At 35.2% G+C, this 13,824-nt stretch overlaps 1 protein-coding gene and 1 long non-coding RNA gene across 3 annotated transcripts in view; both read left to right on the top strand.

The window, feature by feature from the left end:
* Positions 1-13,672, top strand: part of LOC127874761 (uncharacterized) — a 178,690-nt gene extending 165,018 nt beyond the window's left edge. Inside the window, exon 2 of the long non-coding RNA XR_008047080.1 lies at positions 12,373-13,672. This is a non-coding gene — a long non-coding RNA (uncharacterized LOC127874761). The remainder of the gene's footprint in view (positions 1-12,372) is intronic.
* On the top strand, positions 1,686-11,459 carry LOC127874742 (kelch-like protein 12). 2 transcript variants are annotated; one of them, XM_052419303.1, is made up of 4 exons: positions 1,686-1,757; positions 4,867-4,902; positions 5,247-6,733; positions 7,413-11,459. In XM_052419303.1, the coding sequence occupies exons 2-4, from the start codon at positions 4,873-4,875 to the stop codon at positions 7,843-7,845; spliced, it is 1,950 nt and encodes a 649-aa protein (XP_052275263.1). In that variant the 5' UTR covers positions 1,686-1,757; positions 4,867-4,872; the 3' UTR covers positions 7,846-11,459. The 2 variants fall into 2 exon arrangements, with proteins under 2 accessions (XP_052275263.1, XP_052275264.1); XM_052419304.1 differs by lacking the exon at positions 4,867-4,902.
* Positions 13,673-13,824: the final 152 nt, after the last annotated feature.

Here is a 13,824-nt window from a genome sequence, read left to right as displayed (position 1 = left end):
GGCGCTGCCGGGGCTTCACCGGGATAAACCGTAGCTTGTTCGGGGTTGACCGGGACTCTGCCACATTCAGGTTTAATAATGATGAGTATCTGTTGATCTGCATCCAGTTAACATTCAAATGCGCATATATACGGTCTTACTTGCATTACAAAGCTAAAGGAACCTTATCAATGTGCATCAAGTCGATATATTAAGGTGGCTTATTCGCAAGTAATTGTATTAAATAACTAATGACATTATATTTATCTGCGTCCATACAATGTTCGCATGGCTTGAGACGTATTAAAAAGCATTGTGGAACTTATGGACGTCTATTAATCTGCGTATAGACAACGATTACATCGTGCGTATACCATCAAACTAAGGTTGTTCACGGACCGTTTTACGTCACAACTGAATACATTTTACACTTACTCTTGCATGTTTAATTTCCATTACATGGATCGCGATTTTAATTAAAATAAAAATACTTTAGTCGCAATTAAAGCAGTATAAGAATGCATATGGATAAGGATTGCATTACTTATTTAATGCCATAAATTAAGATGTTCGTGTCGACTGAGCGCAAATGTATATGGAAAAATCCCATACAATCCCCGATTGTAACCGTATACGCGCCCTCCGAGTGCTGTCGTAACGCATGCAGATTAATAGGACTTATTAGTTTTCCGTCAAATTTAAAATCCATATAAAAACCTGTGAAATACACTGTGAAGGTTGTTGGCATGCAATGCATAAGGATTAATAGGGTATCACAAGTTCCCCGTTGAAATTAGATCCATAAAAGAATCTGATAGGATGCGTTGAAACGCATGCAGATTTATAGGGTTTCATTGGTTGTTCGTCGCAAGTAAACTTTATAAGAATCTTAGAAATGCCATGTGAATGTTGTCGAAACGCCAGCAGATTTATAGGGCTTTATTATTTTTCTTTCGCAAACCAATCACATATAAAAACCTGAGATATGCCTTGTAAAGTTTATCGGACGCATGCAGATTGTTCGGGCTTCAGTAGTTATCCGTCGCATGAAACCAAAATCGGAACCTGCTCAGACTTTGGACCTGGACGCTGATGATTAGGGACTCACTACGTTTTAAATGCAATTAAGAGATTATAGCATACGGGATAAACACTTATAAATCTTCAATGCTGTCGGAACACATGCAGATTGATAGGGCTGCAATAGTTTTCCGTCGAAATCAACCACATATAATTCAAAGAATCTTCCTAGATTGTTTAGACGTAAATAAGGTGTTCATATGGCATTTAATGGAATAAAGCCCGTATAAGCATTAGTTTAATAATATCTTTTAATATAGCATAGAGACCGTATAAGAATACGGGAATGTCAACTGGGTGAGATTATAGGGCTTCATTTGTTATCAATTGCAATTTAAAAACATATTGAAACATCTGAAGATTGTACGGATGTATATAAAATTATAAATATAGTTTATTAAATAAACATCATACCATAAGCAGACAAATAATGTTTATTTAATGTTAATTAAATCAAATTCATACAATTAATAGTTGTAGTCGGCATCTAGATAGATCTGTTCCGGAGAATACACCTGCATACAAACTTAAAATACTCAATTTCTGATGACGCATACACACTGGGATATACACTCAATGACAGTCTGCTCTATACGATATGTTATGCACGTCTGCACATAACATCAACCGTCACGAGCACCAATTTAACATAAACATATAACATTTACGCACATACTATTTATACTTTTAACATTTTGGTATGTAAGTTGATTACAAAAATTAAATCGTATTTGTCTTATTTACAATACTGTAAGCTGTTTGTTAAGTTTTATGTTTATAACGTACCAAAATTGAGTCGTCCATTAAGGGCATACACATTCGGACAGATTTGTCGGATAAATATATTTGATATTTGGTTACTATTTTAAATTGTCAACAGGACTATTATTTATGATAACAATTATGTTTGCTATGATATGTACATTGCTACCAGGTATCATATTTGATAAAACTGCATCTCTTTTTCTTTTTAATTGGAACTTGTCTGCCTTCTTGTAGTTTCATCTTAAGAGTGAAGTGGAGGTCTGTGGCATGCACTGAAGATTTATAGTCAGTTTTACTGGTCTGTGGTTGCTTGCTTATTACTGGCTTTGGTGGTCATTATAAGCAAGATCTGGGGTAGATATTGACAGCCAGCTGGGTAAAAAGGAGGTGGGTCTTCTGGATAGGTCAACAGAACCATTTGGGAGTCAATCAGTCAGTCATCCACTCCCTCTCTTCTGACTCTTCATAGCCTGAACAGGTTGTGTGGCTGTTGAAGTCTCCTATAATTTTAAGAGTTCTCTGTAGGTTTTCTAGGTGCTGCATTGAAATGTCTTTGTCATGATAGCAGAACAGAATGTATACACTAAATAGTGTTTTTCCCAGGAGGGGAAAGGGGCATGGCGCATTACTTTCAAAAAGGGCATTTTAGCGCGCAGTTTAGGCAAAAAAGGGCAAAAAGGTTCCCTGAATACCTGAATTACAGGGCAACATGTAATCGCATCTGAAGCAGTTGTGGAAAAAATAACATTTAAACAAGCACATTAAATGGTTATTGATGTATTTAACTTACTATGATTTATATTAATATATTTACCTTGCAATGTACATTTAAGTTCCATGCTGTTTCAATAAACTGCACAGCACCACAAACATAATAAAGCAATATATGCATATGAATCTGATTATACACAGATCCACTAACATATAAATTAAACCATGTTTGTCTTATCCCATTTTCTAACAATAATCTTGCCAGATGTTTAAAATAACATTGCGAGTAAATTGATTGCTAACAATAGTTAAACACTCGTTTCCGTGACATACATCCACCAAGTAGATTACAAATAAATAGATAATGTTGTTGCTATCTAAGACATTTTTATGCATCGTTGATTAGCACAGACATTTCATTAATTCCTTCTTAATGTATAATCTCCATCGTTAATTCGATCGTTTACGACGTTATTTGCCATTTTTGCCGAGTTGCAATTTAATTCTGTATAGTCCGCCATGTTGTTCAAATGTCAAATGATGTAAGCGACAGGTGCCCATGGCAACGTTAAATCGTATACGCGATTCGCATTTTGTTAAATTAGTATGCTTCTCAGTAATTATTTCAATAATTAGATCTAATTATCTTAAAGACGAAAGCGATAAAGAATAAATTTGTTTGTGTTTTTAAATGTAATTATGCGTAAAAATATATGTTTTTGATATAACTGAATAATGCAGGCAATGCACAATTGCCACGAGCATACCATCGAGTTTGTCATCAAAAGTCTCCGAAGTAAGTGCGCTTGGTATAACATAGCCTCTGGCATTATCGATTGATACTGACATGGGGTTATTCACGCATGACTAATTCACAGCTTTGGAGCAGTCTTCCTATAAATCGAGCACTGTAATAGATTAAATCTGCTCAAATAATATAGTTGATTAGACGTTGACGTCTCTCGAGTAAATCAAGCACAGTCGGAGCGTCACAGACAATCAAGGACGCTGATTTTGCGGACCAAGTTAGATCGTAAGGCAATAAAGATGTTATCGATAAGGGCGCGTGGCGAAATTTGCCTTTGAAAAGAAGGGCGCGTGGCGAAATTTGCCTTTGAAAAGGGCAGCGTGGCGATCCGGGAGGGTGGCGTGGCTTTTCGCCACGCTAAAATGGCCTGGGAAAAACACTACTAAAGATCTGCATTGCCAAGTTTTATTTTTCACTAAGTTAACAAAATCTAGCTGCAAATGAACAGTTCTCGTGCATTTTATGTAAATCCTTGTACTGATTTAAAGCATGCACAAATAAGACTTTATGTACAATATCACATCATTCATATAAAAAACGTCATTTTTCCTTGTGGAAAGCATGGGCTTCAAAATTTGATTGCTGAATAAAAACTTTGTAGCCTAGAGAGCCATGAGATCCTTACTTGTAGTTTAAAAAATGGCAGTGGATTTTTTTGAATGCGGAAACTTTTTCTCTAAATTAAAAACAAGTTGTTTATGCTGTATGTGAAGCATAACAGTTGTTGAAATAGTATTGATCAGTGTCATTAACTGTTATTGAATTCACATTAATGACTGTGTAAATTCAGCTTCCTGGGTGATTGACTGATACAAATAACAAGAAGAAAGTGATTGACAGCTGGCATAATGTCAGTTCAGGGCTTTTTTCTTGATTTGGGGAAGGGCCTTCCATTTTGGAGAAAAAATTATCGACAAAACTGAGAAGGGAAAATTTTCCCAAAGTAAGCTTGAAATTGGGAAAAATGGCATCATTTTAAAGCAATTCTCTTTGGGAAAGGGGCTTTTCTTTGGGGAAGTGGCCTTTCTCAAGGGGTAAGGGGCCTTTATAAGGCCCTTGCTAAAGAAGGAAAAAATTGCTTTGATGTTGGGCAAAATGGGTTATTGTTTGTAGCACTACACATGCATGAATGTGATGAATATTAAAGGCAAACAATCTGTACAAAACTGGACCTTTGAATGTTGGATTATACATACAATTAAAGTGAGTGGAAAAAAGAAGTCCATGTCCCACATGCAATATATATTGGACATCTCGATATAACAGAGTTGCAGTGTATTGCAATTACAGACCTGTCCATTCTGTCCATTGTGATGTTGATGTCTTGGATTTCAGCTTGTTATTTGGTATTTGCATTTATTTCTGAGAGAAGTAATGATATGCATCAGCACTTCTCTTTTGTGTTTCTTCCATCTAGCAGAAAAGGTTTGGATTGAGATGCGTTTCTTGAATACTGGCTACAATAATGTTGTCTGCATGCAGTAAAAGGAAGCTTTCTGTTGTATATTCTCTGTGCATTTCAGTGAAGAATGTTCAATAGTCGAGCCATCGTCAGAATGGTTTGATTTCTTTCTTGGCCATTTTTTATGTTTCCCTGCTTGTTCCTCTGTCTTTTTTATCAAAAATTTCAAATTTTCATTTTGACAAGCAGCCCTTTAAATACATGTTAAATGTTTTCCTAAGTAAAAATGCTATTAAACATGTTGTGCTCAAATTGAATAAATTTACCATGTTACGTTGAAATCATACTGGTTGAAGTTTTATCATGAAAATGTCGACAAATGCGGTCAACATTAACAAGATGATGTAAATTGACAAGAGATTAACAGATACATGTACTTAACAATTACACACACTTTTGTTTAATAATAGTTTTTTCATGAATAAATGATGTATGTTTTAGATCCAACAAACACATTCTACAATGGAACAGCAGGAAGCGGAGGAGGACGCTGCTATGGATCTGTATAAGCTAGGAATAATAAAAAGTTACATGAACTTTAGAAATGATGCTCATGAGTCTTCTTTGCTGAAAGAAATGAAAAGGCTTTTTGATGAAGACTTGTTGAAGGATGTAACATTGTGTGTCGGAAAACTAGAATTTACTTGTCACAAAAATGTTCTGGCATCCTTGAGTCCTTATTTTAGACTTATGTTCACTCTTGACCTGGCAGAAAAGAAACAAGATCGTATTGAAATATTTGATGTTGATGCGACCGCAATGAAAGATATACTGGAATATGCGTATACAGGAAAAATAAAAATAACAATTAGAAATGTTCAAGATCTTTTAAGTGCTGCTTCATTGTTTCAGATTTTGCCAGTGCAGCGTGCATGTGCAAAGTTTCTAGAAAATCATTTGTCAGTCAGTAATTGCATTGGCATTTATCATTTTGCAGAAATTCATAACTGTGTAGCTTTGAAAATAAAGGCTAGAGAATTTATTGAAAAGAATTTCACAGATGTGGTTAAGTCAGATGAATTTTATTCGCTTAATTTGATCAAACTAAGTGAGTTTATTTTGTCAGATGAATTGAATGTGGAAACAGAAGACACTGTGCTGGAAGCTTTGATTAACTGGGCAGAGCATGAATTTGCATCAAGAAAGAACGACTTTTGTGAACTTCTCCCTCTTGTAAGATTACCCCTGATAAGGTCCCATATAGTTCGAGATAAATTGGGTAAGCATCCACTTGTGTTGAACTGCACTAAGTGCAAGAGTTATTTGCAGCATTTATGTGATTTTGAAGACAACCCGGCTACATACGAGGGAGATTTTGACTTCAGCTTAAACCTGCGCACTGGAATGTATGTTCCTCAGAGCTGCCTGCTGATAATAGGTGGTGTGGAACAGACAGGAGTAAGACCGTGTCCAAACTGCTACAATCCGGTTGCAAGAGAGGCATTCTATATAGACGAGTTTCCAGAATCAAAGAAGATTGGCAAGTATGACTGCGAAGACATAGCGTGCGTTGTAACCGAGGATAATCAGATCTTTGCTGGTGGTGGCAACTATATACATCACCACCTCTTTGATGATTCTGAAGATGACTCATTCGAAGAGTTGGAGTATAAGGAGTATGTGGTGCAGAAAGATTTCTATCAGTTTGACATGGACCACAATGAATGGTGCGCTAGGGCGCCGATGCTGTTTCCGAAATCGAACTTCACTCTTGCCAGTCTTAATGGGAAGATATATTGTTTTGGAGGTCTGACAGAGAATAAACACCCCACAGAGATAATTGAAGTCTATGACATTGAGAGAAATCGCTGGAACTATCAAGGTATGCTGCCCACAACGCTAGTAGACTTGTCATCCATCGTGTACAAGGAGCATATCTATCTGGTCGGAGGGCGGACAGGAGTGGGGGCACATAACAGTCTCATAAGGTAATTCATTGAACTGAATTACAATTTTGAATATAGTGCTTGAGTTTTTTTTTCAATACTTGATTTGTATTCAATCTTTTATTTTACACGTTCTGGAGTCTTAATACTTTTTTTTCTGCTTTTGTCTTGTGATATTTTTAATAATTTAAAAATAAGATAATTGGGATACACAATATGCTCTTTTTACCTTTGCCAAATGATTATAAATATTCAGTAACTGAAGCTTAATGTGTAAGAGTGGCGTATGAATCAATTTACATATAAAACAACCTTTTCTTAAAATATTGTTATAATAGTCTTTTAATGTTTATCTTACAATCTCTTGGCCCCACAACTTTAAAAATTCTAGCTCTCAAATGTTGCCTTGACTAAAATTATTGAAAATTCAGAATGCATGTTACATTACACCTTTTAATTCATGTGGTTAAATGTGCATTAAGTGTCATCCCACATAAACCTGCACAGTTTTAACAGGCTAATCAGGTACATGTACTACACTTTTCGATTTTATGGAATGTTAAGTTCAAATGAAGTTTGTTCTAAACGAAAATCCAGTGTAGGCCAAAAGTGTTGTCACTGATAACCCTGTATGGACTAATAAATTTGGGGCAACAATTAATGCACATGCAGTTATCCTCGTTTTCGCATAACAAGGTTCAATTCTTTTTGTTCGTTACAGATACAGTCCTGAAAACGAAGACTGGACATCGCTGGCGGGCATGCTAACCCCACGCTTCAACTTTGGAGCCTGTGTGGTGGGAGATGAGATCTACGTGGCAGGGGGCCAGATCTACTCACATAACACGTACACCATCAACAGAGAGGTACTAAGGACAGTAGAAATTTACAACATGGACGCAAATCAGTGGCGACTTGGGCCAGAGCTGCCTATGGATCTTTTCAACGTCAGTCTAGCAGTTATTAAGGGAGCTTTGTATGCATGCGGCATCCCAGAATTCAGCGATGACGGTCCCTCTCATTGGTTTAATGTTATTTGCAGGCTGGATCCAGGCAAGAATGAATGGGAAGTCATAGAGGACAGTCTTTGTAATGTGAGGAATTTTACCTGTGTTGTAGCTAAAATGCATCCACGGAAATTTCAGAAAATTTAAATAAATTATCAATGCTGTATTTCTGCTCTATTTATAAGCACTTCTTATGCCAAAATATCTGAAGGCTTGTAAATTAGAAAATGATGTTTACAGCAGAGCATTTTGTAATGCTTTTATCATTTCTTTTCAAAACTGGTATTGACTATTTAAGAAATATCATGGACAATGGGCTTGTAGCAGAATTCTGCATTTAAACCTGGTTTGTTGTAATTGTACTGATAGTGTTCTGCTTTTGTGATATTTGTACTTGCTGTGCCAATTGATTTCACATTGCATTTGTTATTGTGTTAGTGGATTATTTATATTTCAAGTGATTGCTTAATGCGGAAGCATTTTTTTGCTTAGAGTTAAATCATTTGAAGTGGTGCACATATTTCATACAGGTTTCTTTTCTTTTGTCTGTATAGTTTATTGTTTTCATTTATTATTGTTTTAACTGTTGGTGTAAACAAAGATTGCTTATCTGGCAAGTCTTTGGTGGCAAAACTCTTTTTATATCAAATTCAACTTTACACAATAGTTTACTTATTACAAAATATTGCCTAAAATATGAAAAAAAATATATCATAAGTTTGCAAAGTTTATCTTTATTTCACTGTCACAAAATGCTAGACGATAGGTACACACGCTTGCATACATGTGTAGGCCTATCTTGGATGACACTTAATTCACATGCATTAAGCTCAGTTTTCCCAGAACAATTCTCATATTATTGATTATACGTGCTACTGCTAGGAAGTAGAAGCGGGTATGCTGGAATCACCAATTACATCTGTACAGGTGTCTGTATGTAGACTTGCTCTGACAGTGCCTTTTCCTTGATTTGGGGAAAAGGTCTGGCCTTCCATTTTGGGCAAAAAAATATTAGCAAATAAAGGGTGAAGAAATTTCCTAAAGTAAGCTTGAACATTGGTGAAAATTTTATCATTTCAAAGAAATTCTCTTAGGGGAAGGGGCCTTTCTCTTGGGGAAAGGGGCCTTTCTCTAAGGGGAAGGGGCCTTTCTCTTGGGGGCAGGGGCCTTTCTCATGGGGGAAGGGGCCTATATAAGGCCCTTGAAGCCTGAGATGTATTCCTTCACTTTCCCACATACAAACTTGCTTTTTATGATAAGAAGTTGTGCGTTTGCAATCTATTATCAGTTCAAGGATTGCTACAGTTTTAATAAGCACCTTTTCCAACTTAGAATGTGATTATTTCAACATGGAACATATTAAGTGAAGTGATTGGGGATACTAGTCCTTACTAGAACAAGTTGTAGTTTCAATGGAATATAGATTAATCTTATGTACCATTTACATATGAGCCATGTCATGCAAAATTGGGTCTAATGCCATATGTGACCAAAGAGGCTTCAGAACAGCCTGTGCATAAAGTGCAGCCTTTTCAGGAGCTAACCTGTCCTCTAATGACACCACCATTGCGCAGACTGGTCTGGAGGCAAGCTGGCTGCATATGGCATAAGACTCCATATTGTATGACATGGTCATGCTGTTCTTGTAATTTATTGTTTGAATTTGACACTTATTTATATTTTTGTCTCTATTATGGAAGTTGAATATAATTATGTGCACTGTTGGAAGATATGACAACAAAAGGTACAATTATCTTTTTTTACTATTATACATTGATGTTTGCAAATAACATGTTATTAAGTCAATAATCAGTAAGGTCCATGTTTTGGTTTGAATTTGTGTCCTCATTGAGAGTTTAAAATGTAACTTAGTTGTAATTATGTTCAAATGTACGTTATCTGCATCTTATCTCTTTTGTTAACCCATTTTTAATGAAGTTTTCAACAAAATTATCTTGGTTATGATATTGGGTTATTACAATTGGGTGGCATCAATAACATTAGTATACATTGACCAGTCCTGCTGAAAATTTAGATATAAAAAGATTGCATCAACATTTAGCTTGGGATGGTATTTGGGGCTTGTGGGGTCCAGGTTAAGGTCACTGTTACTAAAAATAGCAAAATACTTTAAGCTCTATAACTTAAGTTTGGATGGAGATATAACACTGAAATTGTATGTGTGGGTAACTGACGTGAAGACCAAGCTTGTCAGCGCATTTGGGGCCAGTTTCGTCAAGGTCATTGCTACTAAAATTAGAAAACCAGAAAAACAAGTTGCTTTCTGTTTCTTATCTGTAACTTTAGTTTGCAGTGACCAATATTTTAAAAACTTTTTATGAAACAAGCTTGAACTAGCATATGGTGCTATTTGGGTCAAGGTCACTGTTTTGAAACTTGTAAAAATCCTTAAAATAAATTAATTTCAATTTCTATGGAGGTATTGCACTGAAAATTGTTGTGTCAATAGCTCTCAGGTACTTGCAGATGACCTTGAATAAGCATTTGGTTTCAGTTGGGTCATGGTCACAGTTTCTAAAAATAGACAAACAGTTTTCACTCAAAAACTTAAGTTTTGATGGGAGAATTGTGCTGAAATTGTCTTCATCTGTAGTTAACATACAGGCCTTGGTTGGTTTTTTATTTGGGGCAAGTTGGCTCTAGGTCAAGGTCAGTGTTTTCCAAAAACAGAACAATTGGTTTCCAAACAATACATTGAGATTTTTTATTAAGAAATTTTTCAATTAGTTGTTAGTTAACCTGCAGGCATAGAGCTTGGAATATCATTTGCAAGTTTAGTCAACTCAAGGTTACTGTTTCTAAAAAGGGGACCTATTTCTGCTAAATGACTTAAGCTTGGAGGCATTGGTCTGACATTGTATGTCTAGGTAGCTTTCATATGACTTCCTTGGGATTGCACAATTTGTTAATTTGACACTGAGCACATTTACACGTGTTGAAAACCTGGTTTTGAAGAGATTCCATGTTTCATGTTTACATTAAAGACAACCATGAATTTCTTGTTTCTTTTTTTTTGCTCAGTTTATTAAACTGCTTGATAGACTCCCAATTAAAATGTAGAACCAAGTGCATTTAACACATATACTATCAAATATACAACTATGTGTTTGTCTGGTGGAAAAGGCTATAAAACAACTAGTTTAAAACCTTTGCATTGTAATGGAAAAGTGTTGTATGACTTAAAACACAAATACATTAAACATAATTTCATAATTGAAAACCAGTGTGCATTTTAATTAAGTCCACTTACATTTCTTAAAAAAGGGGCCTGAGATGTTTTCAAACATGTTCTTGGCAAAATTTCACAGGTGTCAAACAGCTGGAAATTATGTTTGAAAACACAAATACAAATATGGAAAGAAGACTACTTCCACATAGTAGTATTTACCTTGAACTGCTGAATAAGCATATTTAATTAATATTTAATTTTAGAGCCATGAAATTCCGGATTTCATTTCCATACATGTTAAAAGCTTTGACTACGTAAATTGTGATTCATATAATCTGTATTTTATGTTTAATGTGGGGAAAAAATATAAACCCAAATATCTGTTTAATGTTTACACATTTTACATGTTAAATGTATTTGTAGTAACAGTATTATAAGCTTCTTCTGAACTTTTTATATTCACTTTACTGTAAAACAATGAAATGTATGATATTTGCAAGTTAGTTATAATATATTATATAGTGGTTAATTTAAAGTGATATTATGGGCTTTTTAACCAGGTTTTTAACCAGATTTTAAAATCATTTGGCACATTTGTTCACCATCATGGGACGGTGTGTCGCACGAAAGAATCACATCAATATCTCCAATGTCAAGGTCGCCACGACTAAAAATAGATTTAAAAAAAAAAAAAACTTACAAAGGGGGTTAATTTTGTTTGTTCATTTCAAAAGTTCAGTTTGAGTTTTCTCCCTTTATCAGATTTTTTTTTCACAATGAAAACCTGGTTTTGTGACAATTTTGTCCCTTGTTTCACGGTTGAATTGAGCTGAAAAGAATTAACAGGTCAAAAGAGTTAGTTAAAATGTGGTTACTTACCAATTATCTGCAAGTTATCTCGCTACCAGTTGTTTATAAAAAATATATATTATATTCGATATTTTATCTGACTCACCCAGTCCTCTAAGTCGATATGATCTGTAAAACAAAATAGTGTCTTTGTGTCGTATGAACAAATCTGCACTAAAATTAGATTTAGAGTCACATCGTAAATCAAATCATTTCTGTCGTCAGTTGTCAAAATGAAAGTACGGTTGAAATTCAAATGCATTATTTTTCTCTTTTTGGGATATTGTTTTAGTATGTTGATGCTGCATTAACAAATATAAGTGTATATGAGTGAAAACACCAAAAATAAACAACGATTGCGATAGACACCTATAAACTGTAAGATGCCCATAATATCACTTTAAATGTTATGACTTTTCACAATAATGAAGTTTGATCACTTATTATGCCCCCCTTCGAAGAAGAGGGGGTATATTGTTTTGCACATGTCGGTCCGTCTGTCTGTCAGTCCGTCCACCAAATGGTTTCCGGATGATAACTCAAGAACGCTTAGGCCTAGGATCATGAAACTTCATAGGTACATTGATCATTACTGGAAGATGACCCCTACAGATTTTCAGGTCACTATGTCAAAGGTCACAGTGACTCGAAACAGTTAAATGGTTTCCGGATGATAACTCAAGAATGCTTAGGTTTACGATCATGAAACTTCATAGGTACATTGATCATGATTGGCAGATGACCCCTATTGATTTTCAGGTCACTAGGTCAAGGTCACAGTGACTTGAAACAGTAAAATGGTTTCCTGATGATAACTCAAGAACGCTTAGGCCTAGGATCATGAAACTTAATAGGTACATTGATCATGACTGGCAGATGACCCCTATTGATTTTCAGGTCACTAGGTCAAGGTAACAGTGACTCGAAACAGTAAAATTGTTTACGGATGATAACTCAAGAACGCTTAGGCCTAGGATCATGAAACTTCATAGGTACATTGATCATGACTGACAGATAACCCCTATTGATTTTCAGGTCACTAGGTCAAAGGTCAAGGTCACAGTGACTCGAAACAGTAAAATGGCTTCCAGATGATAACTCAAGAAAGCTTAGGCCTAGGATCATGAAACTTCATAGGTACATTGATCATAACTGGAAGATGACCCCTACAGATTTTCAGGTCACTATGTCAAAGGTCACAGTGACTCGAAACAGTAAAATGGTTTCCGGATGATAACTCAAGAATGCTTAGGTTTACGATCATGAAACTTCATAGGTACATTGATCATGACTGGCAGATGACCCCTATTGATTTTCAGGTCACTAGGTCAAAGGTCAAGGTGACAGTGGCTCAAAACAGTAAAATGGTTTCTGGATGATAACTCAAGAACGCTTAGGCCTAGGATCATGAAACTTCATAGGTACATTGATCATGACTAGCAGATGACCTCTATTGATTTTAACATCGCTAGTTCAGAGGTCAAGGTCACAGTGACAAAAAACAGATTCACACAATGGCTGCCACTACAACTGGCAGCCCATTTGGGGGGCATGCGTGTTTTACAAACAGCCCTTGTTTATCATTTAAACTGAAAAACTTTAATGACATTTATTAATAAATGTTTATCTCTGTTCTGTAATTGATAAAAATTGATATAATATTGATATTATATTTACAGTATATAAACATGTCTTCTATGCCATTAAGTTTAAAGTGGTTAAAACTAATCATGCAAATTTTCAAAGATTGGATAATATAAATAAGTGAATATTTGAATACCAATTTCGGTATTTGATGCCATCCATACATTTTTTTATTTCTAAATTAATATGCAGTATATATTTTTGTTATGTTTTTGTTAACAAACATGTTTTTAGACAATTCTTAAGTATTTTGTAACCGTTAATTGAGGTGAATTAAAATATTTAATTATCTATTATGTTTGACTGATGTTCCTTACCGAAGTTGCACCTGGGATAATAAAGTTTTGATGGGATATAGTTTTTATCCCATCATCAGACATGCATTGTCGAAATAAACCACTGCGGAATATATTTTCTTTTTTTTCTGCAATGCTGAAATATAG

The sequence above is a fragment of the Dreissena polymorpha genome, chromosome 3 (genome assembly GCF_020536995.1).
Source record: "Dreissena polymorpha isolate Duluth1 chromosome 3, UMN_Dpol_1.0, whole genome shotgun sequence".
Classification (NCBI taxonomy): Eukaryota; Metazoa; Mollusca; class Bivalvia; order Myida; family Dreissenidae; genus Dreissena; species Dreissena polymorpha.
Note: the sequence above shows the minus strand (reverse complement) of the source record. Positions and strands in the feature narration are given on the sequence as shown.

Bases quoted from the DNA above. Each gene is read 5' to 3' on its own strand.
- LOC127874742 (XM_052419303.1), top strand. From the start codon at position 4,873: ATGTTCAATAGTCGAGCCATCGTCAGAATG. The intron at 4,903-5,246 runs GTTTGATTTCTT...TGTATGTTTTAG, and splicing joins GTCGAGCCATCGTCAGAATG to ATCCAACAAACACATTCTAC. The intron at 6,734-7,412 runs GTAATTCATTGA...TGTTCGTTACAG, and splicing joins GCACATAACAGTCTCATAAG to ATACAGTCCTGAAAACGAAG.